Genomic DNA, 20,667 nt, shown 5'->3' with positions numbered 1-20,667 from the left:
TGTAAACAAACACCTTAATTACACTCAACGACGTTATAATGCTAACTCTATAATTAATGATTTAAATGGTGGCTGTCAAAAACAACTTTACATAAATGAAACATTGAAAAACACTCTTAAAAACAAAGGTTCTTTATTGGCATCAATGGTTCTATGAAGAACCTTGAACATCCACGGAACCTTTCAAATGCAGAAAAAGTTTTGTATAGTGGAAAAAGGTTCTTTAGATTGCAAAAACACCCCTTCAGAGCTTTTATTTTTAAGAGTGAACTGTAAAAATTACAATGAATATATTATATGGTGCATATATCTAGAGAAATGCTCTTCTCTAGAGTTCATTTGTTTTAGATGAGAGTTTATGGCCACCGAATATGTTTTTTTCTGAGGTAAATGTGACATATTGTTATGTGACAAGCTGTTTTATTGATGTCTTTGCGCGGATGAAACACTAATTGAGCGTTTACATGAGACAGGATACGGATTTTGTTGAGTTGTACTCATTCCTTTAACATACTTTTGGATGTTTATTCATGTTTATTTTGTGCTGAAACTGGTATTATGTGCCGCTACACATTAAACAGTTCCAAAACGGCATTTATTGTTTGAATACTGTAATAAAATGGGCAGAATTTGAAATCGGAGACTGTGTTTCATATTAAAAGTATGGGAGGTGTTACAATGTTCCGTTCATTAAATACAAACAGGGTAGACTAATTGATTCTTGGGATTCAAGAATTAATACTGTTTCTTAAAAATGAAAATCGGTTAAAATCGAGAAATCGATCATTTTCACCCAGCCCTAATAAATACAGTGTAAACCAATTTCCTATCATGTCTAACATAATAGTGGGGCAGTGCAGAAATGACACATCTTCTGCTTTAATTTGTGGTAAACCAACATGGCAAGCTAAACTTTTCTGTTTATAGTGAAAGTCACAAGCTTTATGTGCAAAACAAAATTACGCCATTTACATCAGGTAAGATTTTGCTGGGGAAATGTCCAAATAGCTCGCCGGGAAAACATCCCTTAATTCTTGTTATGGGCATTTTCTGGTGCAAATATAGGTCACTTGCATCTTCAAAGTACATCTCCAGGGCTTCTGACAGATAAACAAACCTCATTAAAAAGGGTCCATGAGGCACAGCATGACATCGTTGTCATCTTCGCTGCTTACCCACATTCTTGCCTTTGCTCCTTCTGGTTGTATAAAGAATTTCCTTATAGGTCTGTTTGAGAATCAGTTCACTAATTGAAGTCAGTAAATGTATTCAAGAGTACTCACAAAACATCTGGACAACATTACAAAAAAATTAAATAAAAACTTGAAACTATCTGGAACCTGGAAATGAATCAGCTCTCTTATGTGCACAGAATGAGTACCCGAACAACACTCAGCAGTTTAAAAGCAAACTGATTCAACTCAGACAATGTAGCAACACAGACAGTGAACCTACACCCACATCCATTTAAATATTGATTCAACATTGAAACCCCAGACACACACTCCAGTTATGAATCATGAGGCACAAAAGAGCACAGGTCAAACAAATAGAGACTCAAGCATCATTTAGCTTTCTATTACAGTATCTGCCTGCACTGCTATTTATGTTGTTGTGTAAATGCTAGGATCATACTGCCCTCTGTAAACCCACCAGTGATGGAAGCATCCGGCTGTTAATGATCAAGGCTCAGTGATATAAAGGTGCTCAGTACTGTTTTGGAAGTATAAAACACATAGATGAGATGAAGAAGAATTCAATATTGACCTTTGGCCTTCTTTCCTCCAAAGCAGCCTGCGTCATCTTTCTTCTTCCTCTGAGTGCCAGCAGAGCCAGGGCCCTGAAGAGTTGAGGGGTCCTGGAACTTCTCAGCCCCTGGAACCTCCTTGTGTACGTGGTAAGACAGGTTCCTCATGATGCAAACACAATTCTCCACAGACTAAGACACAGCAAGAGAGAACAATTGAAAGAATGAAACTTTTATGCAGGCATTTTCAAAGGGAAAAAGTTTTTTTTTTTTTTTTTTAAATTGCACTGTATATTCAAATATTTTTGTATAATGACCACTAAACTGTACAGTTGACCGCTGTGCCAGGAAAGTGATTACTTGCATAGCTGCGCTGATTTTATGTCTCATAATACAACTATTTACACATAAATCAGTATTTTTTGCCATTTCAATTATTTATATCAGAAGTAGCTAGGTAATATGTGGGATAATGTACAGCCAGGCAGTCATTATCACAAAAAAACTTTAACCTTTAAGCATCCTTTGTATAGCAGCCCTAAATGTGTCCTTTGTAGAGTGTGATACCAATTAAAAAACAAACAAACAAACTATCAATTAATGTTTTTATTGTAATTTTTTGTGCTTTTTTATTTATTTACCTCTAAAATACCATATTTGTTATGTAAAATTGCTTATTTTTATAATATATTTAATATTTCTTATACATAAAATCATTCCAGTAAGTTCAGAGAACCAAAACCTAAAGTTTTGGTGACTTTGGTCACATCTGGTGACATATAATAATAAAGAAATATATAAAAATATCAAAAATATCAATAGCCATTTTATTTTTCTATAGTACTCAATGGCTGTGTAAAGGTTAAAATCTATAAATCACTGTTTCTAACAAAAAAATATCCAATTTTAATAACTCAAAAATGTAAAATGAAACCAATTGGTGCTAAACAGGTAAGAATAAACAATAAACATAAAAAGTATAGACAAATTATAAAAAAGCTTTTTAGTCATTCCCATTCATTCATCCTATGGGTGCCCATTTTGGTCCACAAAGGACAATTTTTTTTTTCCCCCCAACCATTTAACTTTGTTGAATCGAGTCAAACTAATTGTGTGTGTACAGGCGGCAAACTTAGAAAAAGTAGCCAAGTCTTGAAAAAAAAAAAAAAAATTAAAAAAGATTTTGCCCAAATTTGTCCCGAATGATGCTTGAGGGTTAACATGTCACAAGACCTCTCCGCTTTACATTAGGGCTGGGTTTTGACACAAATTTTATGATTTGATTCTTTCATGCTTCACAAGTTTGCAATTTGATAAAATTCTGAATTCGAAAAAAAAAAAAAAACTCAGCTTTTGCTGTTGGTACTACATTACTATAATATTGAAGGTTATAAAAATAAACTACACTAAAAGTTCACTTTTAATTACATAATTATATTTCTATGTTTTTTGAAATATAAACATTTAAATGGTGGCTGTCATAAAAAAATTGACATGTTTATTCATATCTTTATTAAATATTGAAGAACAGTAAAAATTATAATGAATATGTTATATGGCGCATATATTTAGCAAAATGCCACTCTCTAGAGTTAATTTTTCTAGCTGACTAATGAGTTTCCGAATATGGTCACCAAATATGTTTTCTCTGAGGTATATGTGATGTTACATGACTTATTGTTTACAAGCTGTTATATTGACGTCTTTGTGCGGTTGAAGATTTTGATAAGTTGTTCTCTTTCTTTTAACATACCTTGCTTTGGATGTTTATTCATGTTTATTCCATGTTGAAACTATATCAAAGCAAAGGAGACGATCAGTTCACGTTTACATGCACTAAGCGCTGCTGCTTCTCTTGAAGTGAGGCGATACGCAATCAGTCACTCCACATTAAACAGTGCCAAAACAGTATTTATTCTTTGAATATTCTAATAAAATTGACCGAATTTGAAATCTGAGACTCTATTTCATATCAAAAGTAACCTAGCACAAGGATTTTGTGATTTATTGGATGGAAGCTGCGCTACAATGTTCTGTTCATTAACTGAAAACCGGCTAGACTAATCTATTCTTGGGATTTGAGAATCAATATTGTTTTGTAAAAATGATAATTGAATAAAATCGGGAAATTATATTTTTATCCAGCCCTACTTTACATTACAGTCCTGATCACGTGTCTGGGTTTGTTTTGTGGTATTGTGATATTTCATATTTATTACAGTGCTCCCTAAAGTCTGGACTTTTTTGTGTGTGACCTACCATAATGTTTATTAGCATAATAGCAAATTAGCATAATGTTTAAACAAAAATGCTCTCCCTGCTGAAGACACTCACTTTGTTGTCCATGTCCTTCTTTCCCACAGCAGACTGCAGCGCATGCAGCAAGGCATCCACCAGCCCCTCACACTCTCTCAACCGTCTGCGCGCCTCTGCACCGTCCGAGCTCACATTCCTACGGCAAACAGCAAAAGCATGAGTAAGCATAAGTAATTTGCACTAATTATACATCATAAGCTGACACATTAAAAGACTTTGTTGAGGAAGCTACTTTGAAACTGTAACTTGCCAAGCTGCAAACTAATCAGAATTTAAGTAGTTACACTTTGGCTAAACAGCTCTTGTAAAAGTAATTAGACACAATATACAAGCTACTGGCAAATAGGAGTTATTTGATATAATATATTATTATAGAATAAAATATGATTTATTTAGAACACAAAGACAGTCTGGATTTTTGAAACGATTATGAGCACTACACAATGACAACAAAACTAGAATAAAGCATCTATTTGAAAGAATAGTGATTAGTGTCAATTGTCATTCTCTGTTTAAACAAAACAAAACTTTTTTTAAATAGCTAATTTACTGTTTGTGTGAATGTATTCACTAGAATGAACCTGAATTCAAGTACTAAGCCTGATAAAAGCTTGGCAAAAGGCAAAATCATATAAACACAGATTGCACAACCAATGGAAAGTGTGCGATAATCGATATACAGTCACCCAATCCAATTAAACCAATATTCAAGCCTCGTTCTGATCTCAAACCTGCTAAAATGACCAACGTCCCTCTTTAAAAATTAACGGAGGACATATTACTTTATAAAGTTACATGGTTAGCATTATATAAGACAAATCAAAAGACTGTCAGATGTGTCCACACTCCACAGCCTGAGAAAGCACCAGGAGCCATCTGGGTTCTTCATCGCTTACCCTGAAATTTCTTTTCTACCAGCTGTTCAATCTGTAGTTTTTTATAACTAGATTGCCGAGTTAAAATCCTATCAACAAAAAAGCCTCACTCCAGAGTCATCACTATCAAACGACAACTGGAGAAACATAAATTAAACTAGCACCCTGCCAAACAAATGAGTCCCTTTTCAGCAGAAGAAATTTAAACCCTTTTTTCGCAGTATAACACCCATATGGAATGTAACAATTTCCAGCTGTACATCTGTTGTGGCGGCAATCCAGATATAAGAGAGATGGATTGCGTTTGTACAGCTACCTGTCTTTTTCCTCTCTAATGCCTGAAGGACAGTCTGCACAATATTGAACACTGCCTATTCCATTTCTTCAGTTTTCGAATTCAAGATTTCAAAGTTAACAGACAAAAAATCGTAATACATTATTTGGTGGCACTTCAAGCTTTAATTACACAGATGCCAGGCAAATCACTTATTATAAATGAATGTGCAGGTCTTTTTTTAAAATAAATGATCTTAATTGAAGAAAAAAAAAACAGTCCTATAGATTTTTACATATAACGATAACAGAAATGCACGATTCATAAAATCTTATGAAATGAACTAAATCTCTCATTAAAAACCCTTCATCGCTTGGCGACACTGTAGTTCATCCAAAAATAAAATTAGCTGAAACTTTATGCACCCTCAGGCCATCCAAGATGTACAGTAGATGAGTTTCTTTCTTCATCAGAACAGATTTGAAGAAACTTAGCATTACGTCACTTGCTCACCAAAGTATTCTCTGGGCGAATAGGTGCTGTTAGAATGAGAGTTCAAATCTTTATTTTGGACAGCTTGAGGATGAGTAACTTCACAGCAAATTTTAATTTTTGGGTGAAACATTTCTTTAAGCCTTAGACAATCTCAAAAGGACACACTACTTCAAGGGGCTATATGCAATTTTCTGAAATTGAAACTCGCGACTGGCACCTGTGGCCAAAAAACGGAACTGCTCTTCCTTTCTGCTCGCTCTCGCAGCGCGCGCTCGTACGTGCAAACTTCACAAGTCATCCGCTGCAAAGAAGTCAACATTGTGTTTACAGAGGTAAGAACAGTCAAATACACATATTGTTTGAGAAACTTGCAAGTGTAGGCTAATTGCTGTCTAGCGATGGTGGCAGAGTGATCTGAAACGTTTAACATGAACGCGCTTGACGTCACATCCGCAGACAGCGCACGAAAAATCCGACCCCACAGAAAATAGGAAAAATAGGATACAGGCTTATAGGTGCATCCAGTGTGAGCTGACAAGGTATCAGTATGCTCATCAGGAGATGTTTGAGTCATAAATGGTCAAATAAAAAGGCTATTGTTATGTTTATTTTGGGGAAAAAGTTGCATATAGCCCCTTTAATCGGGAATTACAAATTTGTGCACATTTGTCACAATGAGCGAAATAAATAAATAAAGGGTGCTTTCCCTCTGCTTAAGAGAGACTCTGCCTCCAAGCAGCTTACTAGGCAACAGATGTCACTGGATACAGTTTCCATGGATACAGGCTGAGCTGAGGCTAAAAAGACAGGATGAGGATGGAGTGGCGTTGTGCACAACCGCATGTCTGCGATGACCTGCTGAGAGGTGGCATCACACGGAAACACATGATGCCGTGATGGCTGTACTGCCGCGTCTTCCTGAAACATGCTTTAGACCCACTGAGGCACTGGTTAACCTGATAATACTGATTGACCTGTCACAGGGCAATAGCCAGTAAGAGTCTTGGCAAAGGAGAATGAGCTAAAGAGCGATAAGAAGGTTGAGAAAAAGTAAAAGATTGCTGAGAAAGAAACAAACAGGAAATTGTTTTAATGTTCAAAATGAAAGAGAACGACCCATTTCTTTCTTTCATGCCAAAAATCATTAGGATATTAGGTAAAGATGTTCCATGAATATGTTTTGTACCGTACAGTAAATAAATCAAAACTTAATTTTTGATTAGTAATATGCATTGCTAAGAACTAAAAGCAATTTTCTCAATATTTAGATTTTTTGCACCCTTAGATTTTCAAATAGTTGTATCTTGATCAAATATTGTCTTATCCTAACAAACCATTCATCAATTGAAAGCTTATTTATTCAGATTTTAGATTATGTATTAATCTCAATTTAAAAAAAATGGACCCTTATGACAAGTTTTGTGGTCCAAGGTCACAATTTACCTTATAAAATTAAAACTAGTTATTTTAATATTTTACAATAATAGACAGATAAATAAACTATGGCAATAATGTCCATGCTTCTTCGTTGTCTTTTTTTTTTAGTTTTTCAGATATCAGAGATCCAGTAGGTTATGGAAGCCAGTTTCCACCACTGAATAATTATTTTAAAAAAGGTATTGTAACTCTTTATCTCACAATTCTCAGAACTGCATAATACAAACTCCCAATTCTGACCTTTTGTCTCAAAATTGTAAGATATAAACCCACAATTGCAAATTATAAAGTCAGAATTGAACTGTTTAGTTGATGTTTATATATTATATCTTTATATCTCACAATTTCAGGTTTATATCATACATTTCTGGAAGAAAAAGCCAGAACTGTGACTTAAGGCCCTTTCACACGGGATGCGGCAGTCGCGAGTGTCTAGTTCATTTTCAATGGGAGACATGCGGCAAGCGGCAAGCGGCAAACCGCGGGCGGTTTCTCTGGCGGCGCGGAGGCGGAGCGCAAGCGGTGCTCGTGCACCCAAAATCCTTTTGGCGCCGCCAAAGATAAAAATATTTCATCTTTTCGTGAGCGGCAGCGGCATTCGCGTCGGCTTTAACCAATCAGTGAACAGATTATTAACAACCAATCATAGAATATTTAACTGTACTTATAACGGATAGTTAAAAATAGAGGAGAAGATTGTTTTAAGTGTGATGGATTTCCCAGAACTGTATGACCCATCTACATTAAAATCTCATACTTGGGGTGAGCGCACGAGTTGGTTTGCCAGGTAAAAATACAAATACGTACAAAGTGTCCAAACAATACACTATTAAGCGTGGTGTTATGATAAACTATATCTTTCAAAAGTTTGAATAATAATAATGATAATTAAAGCTGCAAGCAGCGATGACCGGGCCCTCGCCGTCTGTGCAGTCGCCATCCCGATAGCATCAGGAAAACGGTGCCCAGTTGGTACATGCATTCACAGTAACCCTTTGGACTAACCCTTACTGTCTCTCCTCCTCTCTGACTCTTTCTCTTACAACCCATCCCCCCTCCTTACACTCAGCCACTTACCACACAAACACACACAGAGAAGAGTGAGATCAGATATGTTTTTTTTATTTTCTTTCATTCGTGGAGTTTTATATAATTATGAAATGATCTGTGTTTGATCAGAACGGATAGTTATTTGTATGAAAAAAGTTTCAAAGAGTTAGGATGCTGCACTTTAAATATATAATAAATCATTGAAAATGTAAAAATGAAAATGAAATTCTAAGCATGATATCTGCCTCAAAAACACAGGAAACAAATATTTGAATCTATTTTTTATTTTTATTTATTTGCCATGGCAACAGCATTTGATGCATCAGGGACGCCTTTACAGACTCTCATCGGTTTTTTTTTTTTCATTATTCTGATGAAGTTTGAAGAAAATCGAGTACAAATATATTGTTCGATGTTTGTTCGTGTTTGTTAGTTCATTAACCATTGTTAACAAAAGAGACCCTATTTTAAATAGTTACCATGTTTTATGGTCTACAATCATTTTTAAATTTTATTTTAATAATCTATAAGAATCTGTGAAATAATTATAAACAAATACATTAAAAATAAATACATATTTACTTAGTTGATTTTTTTGGTCTTTTTGTATTTGTTTCTCATTCTAATTAAGTGAACTGAGCAGTATAGTGTCATACTTATAAGATTTTTTGTTCTATCAGTGAGAGTGTATATATGTATTTAAATCATATAACTTTTCCTTAAAAGATAAAAAAAAAGATTTTAATGCTCTTTAAGCACCTATACAAAATAATTATGTAATTAAGTACACTGACAATACAGTACAAATCAACTGATTCTATGGATTATTGTCATTCTTATACACTGACAATGAGCTAAATAGCATTAGAGGTCAAACGATTCCTTATCTTATGAGGACCTCTAGTGTTCATCCCTGGTATTAGAGCTTTAATCTGACGAATTTATTTGACACTTTTAATGTTTTTGGGGCCTCTGAGCATGATAACATTTTGAAACTACACGTATTTCCTAAGAATTTCTTGTTCTTTATATGTAAAAAGTTTTGATGAGTTAGAATAATGCAATTCAAAGATATATGAAAAAACTCTTCATCTTTTTTATTGTTACTTTCATAAATCACCACATCAACTCCGTTCAAGATATCCCAAAGCCGTTCACAATATAGGGAACATTTTCACAATATTCTGAGGATGACGATAAGAACAAGTAATTCATGATGATAACAAAATGTTATTATTGCTTGCTTTACGTCCACCACTTCTGCTTAAATGTCATCGTTACCTATCTGTCCAATTTGTGTGTGGATATTGCTTTGCAGGTGACTCCTGTTATAAGACATCACTTTTAAGCGCTACATAACTAAGAATCAATTAGGAAAACGGTGCCCAGTTGGCACATGCATTCACAGTAACCCTCTGCCAGTTTGGATTTAAAGTTTGAATTGAAAGGGTAAAATTTTAAAATCAACACACAGACACATACACACTAAATGTACAATTTTACCATCCAGTTTCATTTGTTAACATTAACTATATTAGTTAACATGAACAATAATTAAATAGCATTTATTAATGTTAATTAATATTAACCTAAAAAAAGTATATTGTTTAAAGGTAAATTAGTATCTTTTAACATAGTGTATGTACTGTGAATTAACATGAACATGAACACAGTTCATGTGGGTGTACAGCAATACACAATAAAGTGCTCAATAAACCCTTCATTCTTTAAAAATATCTTTAAAAATCAAGTTGGGTATTGTAATGGGGCGATATATAAATATAACTCATCTTAAAATGGTACAATTTTCAGATGTTTTGAACAGATAACAGCAAAGTTTGTCTTGAAATTGTTAGTGTTTTTTTTATTCAATCTAAAATTTAAATTATGAAAATAAATGTCTATCAATGAAGATAAATCGCTCATGCTAAAAAGTTGTATTTTTCTTAATCTTTTGCTATGTGACTGAATAGGACAAGTTCATGGTATAGTTCAGTAAAAAATAAATAAACAACTGCAATATACAAAGAATGAAAGAGTTTGTGACCCTTTATATTTTCTTAAAGATCAGACTCTCAAAGTTCAGACATATTTATCTAGATTAAACTACAGCAATGTGTAATGTGCAATGAGCATCTTCCTCAAAGATGGTCTGAAGCAAAACAGCATGTTCCACTGGTCTCTCTCCCTTTCACCCCTCCCCCCTTCAGTCACTCTTAGTGTCAACACAGACAGTCAGCCCAGTGACAGCAGGTTACTGAGTTCTTATTTTAATTTTCTTTAATTCATAGAAGCGTGATTAGTTATGATATTACCAGCACTTGCTCATGATGATTAGATCTTTGTGTGAAAAAAGTTTTAAAGAGTTTGGATGCTGCACTTTAAAGATATAAAAAATTAGGGTTATGTTTTTTACTATATCTTTAAAAAATCACCACGTCAACACCGTTCAAGATATCCCAAATCCGCTCGCAATTTAACATCTTCAGAATCTTCTCTTCATGTTAAAAAAGTTTGGTGTGAAAAGCTTTTTTTTCTTAGAAGGAGTATGAATTTGTTTACAGCCTGATTTTTCAAAAAATCCACATTCAAATCAAAATAGCCGGCTTCCTGTTGGTCTTAGCTAATGAGTTTAATTTAGAAAGTTGTCCAGATTGATGAGAACAATATATGTACAGAGTTTGGTGACTGTAGGAAAAACTAACCCCCCAACTTTTGTCAAAAGATGGCGCTATAGAGTGCCTGCTCCACGCCCATTTATGACCTTTTGCCAGTGTCTAACTATCATTAATATTGATGTGTGTGTTGAGTTTCATGAAATTCTAAGCATGTTATCTGCCTCGAAAAGAAAGGAATCTAATTTTAAAGTTTGAGACGTTGCCATGGCAACAGCATTTGATTTATCATCGACCCCTTTACATATTCTCATCGGCCGTGTTTTGACATGATTTTGATGAAGTTTAAAGAAAATCAAGTAAAATTAAGAGGCTGATTTCAAAGCATTTTGAAAATGACACGCTTCCTGCTGCCAGTTGGTGGCGCTATAACTATGACTCATAATAGTCACATTTATGGAATCGGCATCATACAACGAACAAACTGGTGAAGTTTCATCAGAATCAGGCAATGTGTACAACAGTTATTAGACACTTCCTGTTTCTCATTTCTCGCCATAACTTTGTCGCCTTGCCATGGCCAAACCGTTCGAGATATCAAAAATCCCCTCGCAATTTAGCGTCCCCAATGTCTTGAGATCATGCTGACCGAGTTTGGTGACAATCCTATGGAAACCCTGGGAGGAGTACGTTAAATTCCAGAGCATGCGCTTTTTAAACAGCCCTAAATATCTCACTTCCTGTTGCGTGGAGCCCATGACATAGAGTACAAAAGTTGTTCAGCTCGATGAGTTCTATATGTGTACCGAGTTTCATATCAATACGTGTAAGTATGTGTGCGCAGTACATCAAGTTTTCAAACTGTGTTCCAGGGGGCGCTGTAGAGGCCCTGAACCACGCCCGGGTCCCAGCCTCTGTGGCGTCCGGACGACGGCAGATTCCAACGTGTGTGCAAATTTTCAAGAGTTTTTGAGTATGTTAAGGCCCCCAAAAGTGCCCCAACGGTTGAAAAAAAAAAAAAAAAAAAAAAAAAAAATTAAAGCTGCAAGCAGCGATGACCGGGCCCTCGCCGTCTGTGCATTCGCAATCCCGATAGCATCAGGAAAACGGTGCCCAGTTGGCACATGCATTCACAGTAACCCTTTGGACTAACCCTAACTGTCTCTCCTCCTCTCTGACTCTTTCTCTTACCACCCATCCCCCCTCCTTACACTCAACCACTTACCACACAAACACACACATTGAGTGCAGAGCAGAGTGAGATCAGATATGTTTTTTTTTATTTTCTTTAATTCGTGGAGTTTTGTATAATTATGAAATGAACTGTGTTTGATCAGAATGAATAGTTATTTGTTTGAAAAAAGTTTCAAAGAGTTAGGATGCTGCACTTTAAATATATAATAAATCATTGAAAATTGAAAATGGAAAATTAAATTCTAAGCACGCTATCTGCCTCAAAAACACAGGAAACAAATATTTGAATTTATTTTTTATTTTTATTTATTTGCCATGGCAACAGCATTTGATGCATCAGGGACGCCTTTACAGACTCTCATCGGCCGTGTTTTTACATTATTCTGATGAAGTTTGAAGAAAATCGAGTACAAATATATTGTTCGTTGTTTGTTCGTGTTTGTAAGTTCATTAACCATTGTTACCAAATAGTTACTATTTTAAATAGTTACCATGTTTTATGGTCTACAAGCATTTTTAAATATTATTTTAATAATCTATAAGCATCTGTGAAATAATTATAAACAAATATATTAAAAATAAATACATATTAACTTAGTTGATTTTTTTTGGCCTTTTTGTATTTGTTTCTCATTCTAATTAAGTGAACTGAGCAGTACAGTATAGTGTCATACTTATAAGATTTTTTGTTCTACCAGTGAGAGTGTATATATGTATTTAAATCATATAATTTTTCCTTAAAAGATAAAAAAAGATTTTAATGCTCTTTAAGCACCTATACAAAATAATTATGTAAAAGTACACTGAAAGTACAGTATATATCAACTGATTCTATGGATTATTGTCATTCTTATACACTGACAATGAGCTAAATAGCATTAGAGGTCAAACGATTCCTTATTTTATGAGGACCTCTAGTGTTCATCCCTGGTATTAGAGCTTTAATCTGACAAATTTAAATGACACTTTAATGTTTTTGGGGCCTCTGAGCATGATAACATTTTGAAACTATACGTATTTCCTAAGAATTTCTTGTTCTTTATATGTAAAAAGTTTTGATGAGTTAGAATAATGCAATTTAAAGATATATGAAAATAACTCTCCATCTTTTTTATTGTTACTTTCATAAATCACCACATCAACACCGTTCAAGATATCCCAAAGCCGTTCACAATATAGGGAACATTTTCCCTATATTCTGATGATGATGATAAGAACATGTAATTCATGATGATAACAAAATGTTATTATTGCTTGCTTTACGTCCACCACTTCTGCTTCAATGTCATCGTTACCTATCTGTTCATTTTGTGTGTGGATATTGCTTTGCAGGTGACTCCTGTTATAAGACATAACTTTTAAGCGCTATAACTAAGAAAGAATCAATTAGGAAAACGGTGCCCAGTTGGCACATGCATTCACAGTAACCCTCAGCCAGTTTGGATTTAAAGTTTACAGAATTGAAAGGGTTAGACTTTAAAATCAACACAGAGACACATACACATACTATATAAAATGTTGCCATCCAGTTTCATTTGTTAACATTAACTATATTAGTTAACATGAACAATAATTAAATAGCATTTATTAATGTTAATTAATATTAAGCTAAAAAAGTATTCATATATTGTTTAAAGGTAAATTAGTATCTTTTAACATTAGTTTATGTACTGTGAATTAACATGAACATGAACACAGTTCATGTGGGCGTACAGCAATACCCAATAAAGTGCTCTATAAACGCTTCATTCTTTGAAAATATCTTTAAAAATCAAGTTGAGTATTGTAATGGGGCGATATATATATATATAACTGATCTTAAAATGGTAAAATTTTCAGATGTTTTGAACAGATAACAGCAAAGTTTGTTTTGTTGACAAAGTTTGTCTTGAAACTGTTAATTAAAATGTTATATTCAATAAATAACACTATGAAAATAAATGTCTATCAATGAAGATAAACCGCTCATGCTAAAAAGTTGTATTTTTCTTAATCTTTTGCTATGTGACTGAATAGGACAAGTTCATGGTACAGTTCAGTAAAAAATAAATAAAAAAACAACAACTGCAAAATACAAACAATGAAAGACTTAGTGACCCTTTATATTTTCTCAAAATATCAGACTCTCAAAGATCAAACATATTTATGTAACATCAATGTGCATTTTTTCCTCAAAGATGGTCTTTAGCAAGACAGCATGTTCTACTCTCTCTCCCTCTCTCCCTTTCACCCCTCCCCCTTCAGTCTCTCTTCAGTCACTCAATGGTGACTGAACACAGACACTCAAGGCAGAGTGACAGCAGGTTTCTGATTTATTTTTTTAATTTTCTTTAATTCGTAGAAGCTTGAATTAAATTGATATTTACAGCACTTGCTCAGAATGATAAGATCTCTGTGTGAAAAAAGTTTTAAATAGTTAAGATGCTGCACTTTAAAGATATAGAAAATGACGGTTATACATCTTTAAAAAATCACCACGTCAACACCGTTCAAGATATCCCAAAACCGCTCGCAATTTAACATCTTCAGAATCTTCTCTTCATGTTAAAAAAGTTTGGTGTGAACAGCTTGTTCTTCTTAGGAGGAGTATAAATTTGTTTACAGCCTGATTTTTCCAAAAATCCACATTCAAATCAAAATAGCCGGCTTCCTGTTGGTGTTAGCTAATTAGTTTAATTTAGAAAGTTGTCCAGATTGATGAGAACAATATATGTACAGAGTTTGGTGACTGTAGGAAAAACTAACCCCCCAACTTTTGTCAAAAGATGGCGCTATAGAGTGCCTGCTCCACGCCCATTTATGATCTTTTGCCAGTGTCTAACTATCATTAATATTGATGTGTGTGTTGAGTTTCATGAAATTCTAAGCATGTTATCTGCCTCGAAAAGACAGGAATCTAATTGTAAAGTTTGAGACGTTGCCATGGCAACAGCATTTGATTTATCATCGACCCCTTTACATATTCTTATCGGCCGTGTTTTGTCATGATTTTGATGAAGTTTAAAGAAAATCAAGTAAAATTAAGAGGCTGATTTCAAAGCATTTTGAAAATGACACGCTTCCTGCTGCCAGTTGGTGGCGCTATAACTTTGACTCATAATAGTCACATTTATGGAATCGGCATCATACAACAAACAAACTGGTGAAGTTTCATCAGAATCAGGCAATGTGTGCAACAGTTATTAGACACTTCCTGTTTCTCATTTCTCGCCATAACTTTGTCGCCTTGCCACGGCCAAACCGTTCGAGATATCAAAAATCTCCTCGCAATTTAGCGTCCCCAATGTCTTGAGATCATGCTGACCGAGTTTGGTGACAATCCCATGGAATTCCTGGGAGGAGTACGTTAAATTCCAGAGCATGCGCTTTTTAAACAGCCCTAAATATCTCACTTCCTGTTGCGTGGAGCCCATGACATAGAGTACAAAAGTTGTTCAGCTCGATGAGTTCTATATGTGTACCGAGTTTCATATCAATATATGCAAGTATGTGTGCGCAGTACATCAAGTTTTCAAACTGTGTTCCAGGGGGCGCTGTAGAGGCCCTGAACCACGCCCGGGTCCCAGCCTCTGTGGCGTCCGGACGACGGCAGATTCCGACGTGTGTGCAAATTTTCAAGAGTTTTTGAGTATGTTAAGGCCCCCAAAAGTGCCCCAACGGTTGAAAAAAAATAAAAAAAAAAAAAAAAAAAAAAACAAATAAGAATCCTTAGAAGAACAATAGGGCCTTCGCCCTTTTGGGCTCGGGCCCTAATTAAAGCTGCAAGCAGCGTTGACCGGGCCCTCGCCGTCTGGCAGTCGCCATCCCGATAGCATCAGGAAAACGGTGCCCAGTTGGCACATGCATTCACAATAACCCTTTGGACTAACACTAACTGTCTCTCCTCCTGTCTGACTCTTTCTCCTACCACCCATCCCACCTCCTTACACTCAGCCACTTACCACACAAACACACACATAGAGTGCAGAGCAGAGTGAGATCAGATTTGTTTTTTAATTTTCTTTCATTCGTGGAGTTTTGTATAATTATGAAATGAACTGTGTTTAATCAGAATGAATAGTTATTTGTATGAAAAAAGTTTCACAGAGTTAGGATGCTGCACTTTAAATATATAATAAATCATTGAAAATTGAAAATGGAAAATAAAATTCTAGGCACGCTATCTGCCTCAAAAACACAGGAAACAAATATTTGAATGTATTTTGTATTTTTATTTATTTGCCATGGCAACAGCATTTGATGCATCAGGGACGCCTTTACAGACTCTCATCGGCCGTGTTTTTACATCATTCTGATGAAGTTTGAAGAAAATCTAGTACAAATATATTGTTCGTTGTTCGTTCGTGTGTTAGTTCATTAACCAATGTTAACAAAAGAGACCCTATTTTAAATAGTTACCATGTTTTATGATCTACATCCATTTTTAAATATTATTTTAATGATCTATAAGCATCTGTGAAATAATTATAAACAAATATATTAAAAATAAATACATATTAACTTAGTTGATGTATTTGTTTCTCATTCTAATTAAGTGAACTGAGCAGTATAGTGTCATACTTATAAGATTTTTATTCTATCAGTGAGATTGTATATATGTATATAAATCATATAATTTTTCCTTAAAAGATTAAAAAAAGATTTTAATGCTCTTTAAGCACCTATACAAAATAATTATGTAAAAGTACACTGACAGTACAGTCTATATCAACTGATTCTATGGATTATTTTCATTCTTATACACTGAGAATGAGCTAAATAGCATTAGAGGTCAAACGATTCCTTATCTTATGAGGACCTCTAGTGTTCATCCCTGGTATTAGAGCTTTAATCTGACAAATTTATGTGACACTTTTAATGTTTTTGGGGCCTCTGAGCATGATAACATTTTGAAACTACACGTATTTCCTAAGAATTTCTTGTTCTTTATATGTAAAAAGTTTTGATGAGTTAGAATAATGCAATTTAAAGATATATGAAAATAACTCTTCATCTTTTTTATTGTTACTTTCATAAATCACCACATCAACACCGTTCAAGATGTCCCAAAGCCGTTCACAATTTAACATCTTCAGTATCTTGGCATCATGTTGACAAAGTTTGGTGTGAACTGTCTGATTCTGCTATGAGTGATATGAATTTATTCACAGCTATATTTAAAAACACAGGAAACAAATGTTAAAGTTTGACATGTTGCCATGGCAACAGTATTTGATGTATCAAGGACCCCTTCACAGATTCTCATCGGCCGTGTTTTGATATTATTCTGATGAAGTTTGAAGCAAATTGAGTAAAATTAAGAGGTTGATTTAAAAGCGTTTTGCAAGCAACACACTTCCTGCTGCCAGTTGGTGGCGCTATAACTTTGACTCATAATAGTCACATCTCTGTGATCGGTATCATACGACGAACAAACTGCTTAAGTTTGGTCAAAATCAGATAAAGTGTGTCAAAATTATTAGACATTTCCTGTTTCTCATTTCTCGCCATAATTTGTCGCCCTGCCACGGCCAAACCGTTCGAGATACCAAAAATCCCCTGGCAATTTTGCATTCCCAATATCTTGAGATCATGCTGACCGAGTTTGGTGGCCATCGGTGGAAAGGTCTAGGAGGAGTATTTCAAATTCCACAGCTTGATTTTTCCAAAAATCCATATTTAAATAAAAATAGCTGACTTCCTGTTGGTCGTAGCTAATGGGTGTAAATTAGAAAGTTGTCCGGCTTGATGAGTCCAATATATGTACCGAGTTTGGTGACTGTAGGACAAAGTAACCCCCCAACTTTTGTCAAAAGGTGGCGCTATGGAGCGCCTGCTCCACGCCCATTTATGGGCTTTTATCAGTGTTTAACTGTCATTAATACAGATGTGTGTATTGAGTTTCATGAAATTCTAAGCATTTTAAGTGGCTCAAAAACACAAAAAACTAAAGTTAAAGTTTGACACGTTGCCATGGCAACATGATAAAAGTTATGGATAACGCCCTTCACAGATTCTTATCGGTCGTGTTTTGACATTATTGTGATGAAGTTTGAAGCAAATTGAGTGAAATTAAGAGGCTGAGTTTAAAGCGTTTCAAAAACGTCACGCTTTCTGCTGCCAGTTGGTGGCGCTATAACTTTGACTCATAATAGTCACATCTCTGTGATCGGCATCAGACGATGAACAAACTGCTGAAGTTTGGTCAAAATCAGACAAAGTATGTCAAAGTTATTAGGCACTTCCTGTTTCTCATTTCTCGCCATAAATTTGTCGCCCCGTCACGGTCAAACCGTTCGAGATATCAAAAATCCCCTGGCAATTTTGCGTCCCCAATGTCTTGAGATCATGCTGACCGAGTTTGGTGGCCATCGGTGGAAAGGCCTAGTAGGAGTATTTCAAATTCCATTGCATGCACTTTTTAGACATCCCTGAATAGCCGACTTCCTGTTTGGCGAAGCACGGACTATGAGTGTGAAATTTGTTCGGCCCGATGAGGTCTATATGTGTATGAATTTTGGTGACTGTAGGTCAACCGTTGTGCGTTCCAGAGCCCTTCAAAAGTCGCAATTTTTAACGCTGTGCCATGCCCCCCCCAGGTGACCCCCCCATGTCAAAGTCTGTCCGGCCCTGATGGCCGCAGGTTCCAATGTGTGTGCAAAGTTTCAAGAGTTTTCGTGTATGTTAAGGCCCCCGAAATCCCCCAAAACATTGAAAAAAAAATAATAATTAAAGCTGCAAGCAGCGATGACCGGGCCCTCGCCATCTGCGCAGTCACCATACCGATAGCATCAGGAAAACGGTGCCCAGTTGGCACATGCATTCACAGTAACCCTTCTTCCAGGGTCGATTTAAAGTTTACCGAATTGAAAGGGTTAATTAAAATCAACACACAGACACATACACATACACACAATATTTAAAATGTTGCCATCCAGTTTAATTTGTTAACATTAACTATATTAGTTAACATGAACAATAATTAAATGGCATTTATTAATGTTAATTAATATTAAGCTAAAGAAAGTATTCATATATTATTAAAAGGTACATTAGTACATTTATTTATATTTGTTAAAAATATTTGTGGGTTCATGTATTTATATTACATTATAAGGGTATTCTTAAGGCATTATAAGGAATGCATAATACATTATAAAAAACCTTATAATATGTTGTATAATCTCATGAGCATTCATAAGAACAGTTTTAATGTATTAGAATTTTTACTTTTTTTATTATAGCTTTTATGAGTATGATTACCTCCTCATAGTTATAATGTATAAGTCTCATATTTTGCCATCTTACTGATGTCACTTTACTTAAAGCATACAAAGATCACTTATAAGTAATAATAATAATAATTCTCAAATAGCCATAAGATCAGGTATCAGATCAGATGAATGTATAATATGATCAGTTTAATTATTTTGATGGTACCCGTTAGACAGCTTTTTATAAGTAACTCTGCAACTGCATGTCAACTAGCAGTAACTATTATTAGTAGTGTGCTGAATATATGCTAACACTGTATTTTGACAGTTCCCCAAAAGACAAACTGATTATAAGTAACTTTGCAAGAACATGAACCTTCTACTTAGCCTAACATTAATCTAAGTCTACACTGTAAGGAGTGTTAGTTGGTGAGATTTAGTTGCTTATAGTCAATAGAATAGAATATAATGTAAAAAATAAATCTAATATGATATAGTCCATTACAAATGAAGTAGATTTAATATGGTGTCTATTGTGTGTTATAAATCATAATCTTAAAAGTTATAACCTCTAATATTTAAGTATTATAATGTATGATATTTGTTGTTATGAATATTCATTGGATGATATAATATATTATATTATACGTTTTTTTTATAATGCATTATGCATTCATTATAATGCCTTAGAAATACCCTTATAACAGGGGCTTCATAGAAAGTGTTACCAAATCAGTGAGAGACAAACAAAACATTTCATAATTTTTCATAAAAAAAATAAAATAATGCTTTTTAGTGTTTATTTTAAAATTATTTAAAAGTATTCTGAAAGTACAGTACATAACAACTGCAAATGAATCTATGCATTTGTTTCTTTGTTGTACATTATGAATGAGCAGAATAGCTTTAGAGGTAAAAATATTCCTTATCATACGAGGACCTCTGGTGTTCATGCCTTGTATTACAGTTTTCATTTCTCTCTTTCACTTCTGGATACTTTTAATGTTTTTGGGGCCTCTGAGCATGATAAAATTTTGATACCAAGCGTATTTTCTAAGAATGATTTGTTCTTCATATATACAAAGTTTTGAAGAGTTGGTATTAGGCACTTTAAAGATATATGAAAATTAATGCTACTTTTTTTACTGTGACTTTAAAAAATCACCACATCAACACCATTCAAGATATCCCAAATCCGCTCACAATTTAGCATTTTGAGTATATTCTTATCATGTTGACAAAGTTTGGTGTGAACTTCTTGTTTCTGCTTTGTTTAGTATGATTTTATTTACAGCCTGAATTTTCCAAAAATCCACATTCAAATAAAAATAGCCAACTTCCTGTTTATTATAGCTAATGAGTGTTAATTAGAAAGTTGTCCGGATTGATGAGAGCAATATACGTACCAAGTTTGGTGACTGTAGGCAAAACTAAACCCCCAACTTTTGTCAAAAGGTGGCGCTATAGAGTG

The 20,667-nt window shown here is 34.6% G+C and overlaps 1 protein-coding gene across 15 annotated transcripts in view; it reads right to left on the bottom strand.

Moving 5' to 3' along the window:
* Positions 1-20,667, bottom strand: part of arvcfb (ARVCF delta catenin family member b) — a 331,914-nt gene that overhangs the window by 51,365 nt on the left and 259,882 nt on the right. For all 15 annotated transcript variants that reach the window (XM_073840202.1, XM_073840214.1, XM_073840211.1 and 12 more), the window contains 2 exons: positions 4,082-4,199; positions 1,768-1,939 (listed from right to left, as the gene is read on the bottom strand). In XM_073840202.1, coding sequence (XP_073696303.1) covers positions 1,768-1,939; positions 4,082-4,199 — 290 coding nt within the window. The remainder of the gene's footprint in view (positions 1-1,767; positions 1,940-4,081; positions 4,200-20,667) is intronic.

Source organism: Garra rufa, chromosome 5 (assembly GCF_049309525.1).
Source record: "Garra rufa chromosome 5, GarRuf1.0, whole genome shotgun sequence".
Classification (NCBI taxonomy): Eukaryota; Metazoa; Chordata; class Actinopteri; order Cypriniformes; family Cyprinidae; genus Garra; species Garra rufa.
This window is presented reverse-complemented; position numbering and strand designations above follow the sequence as displayed.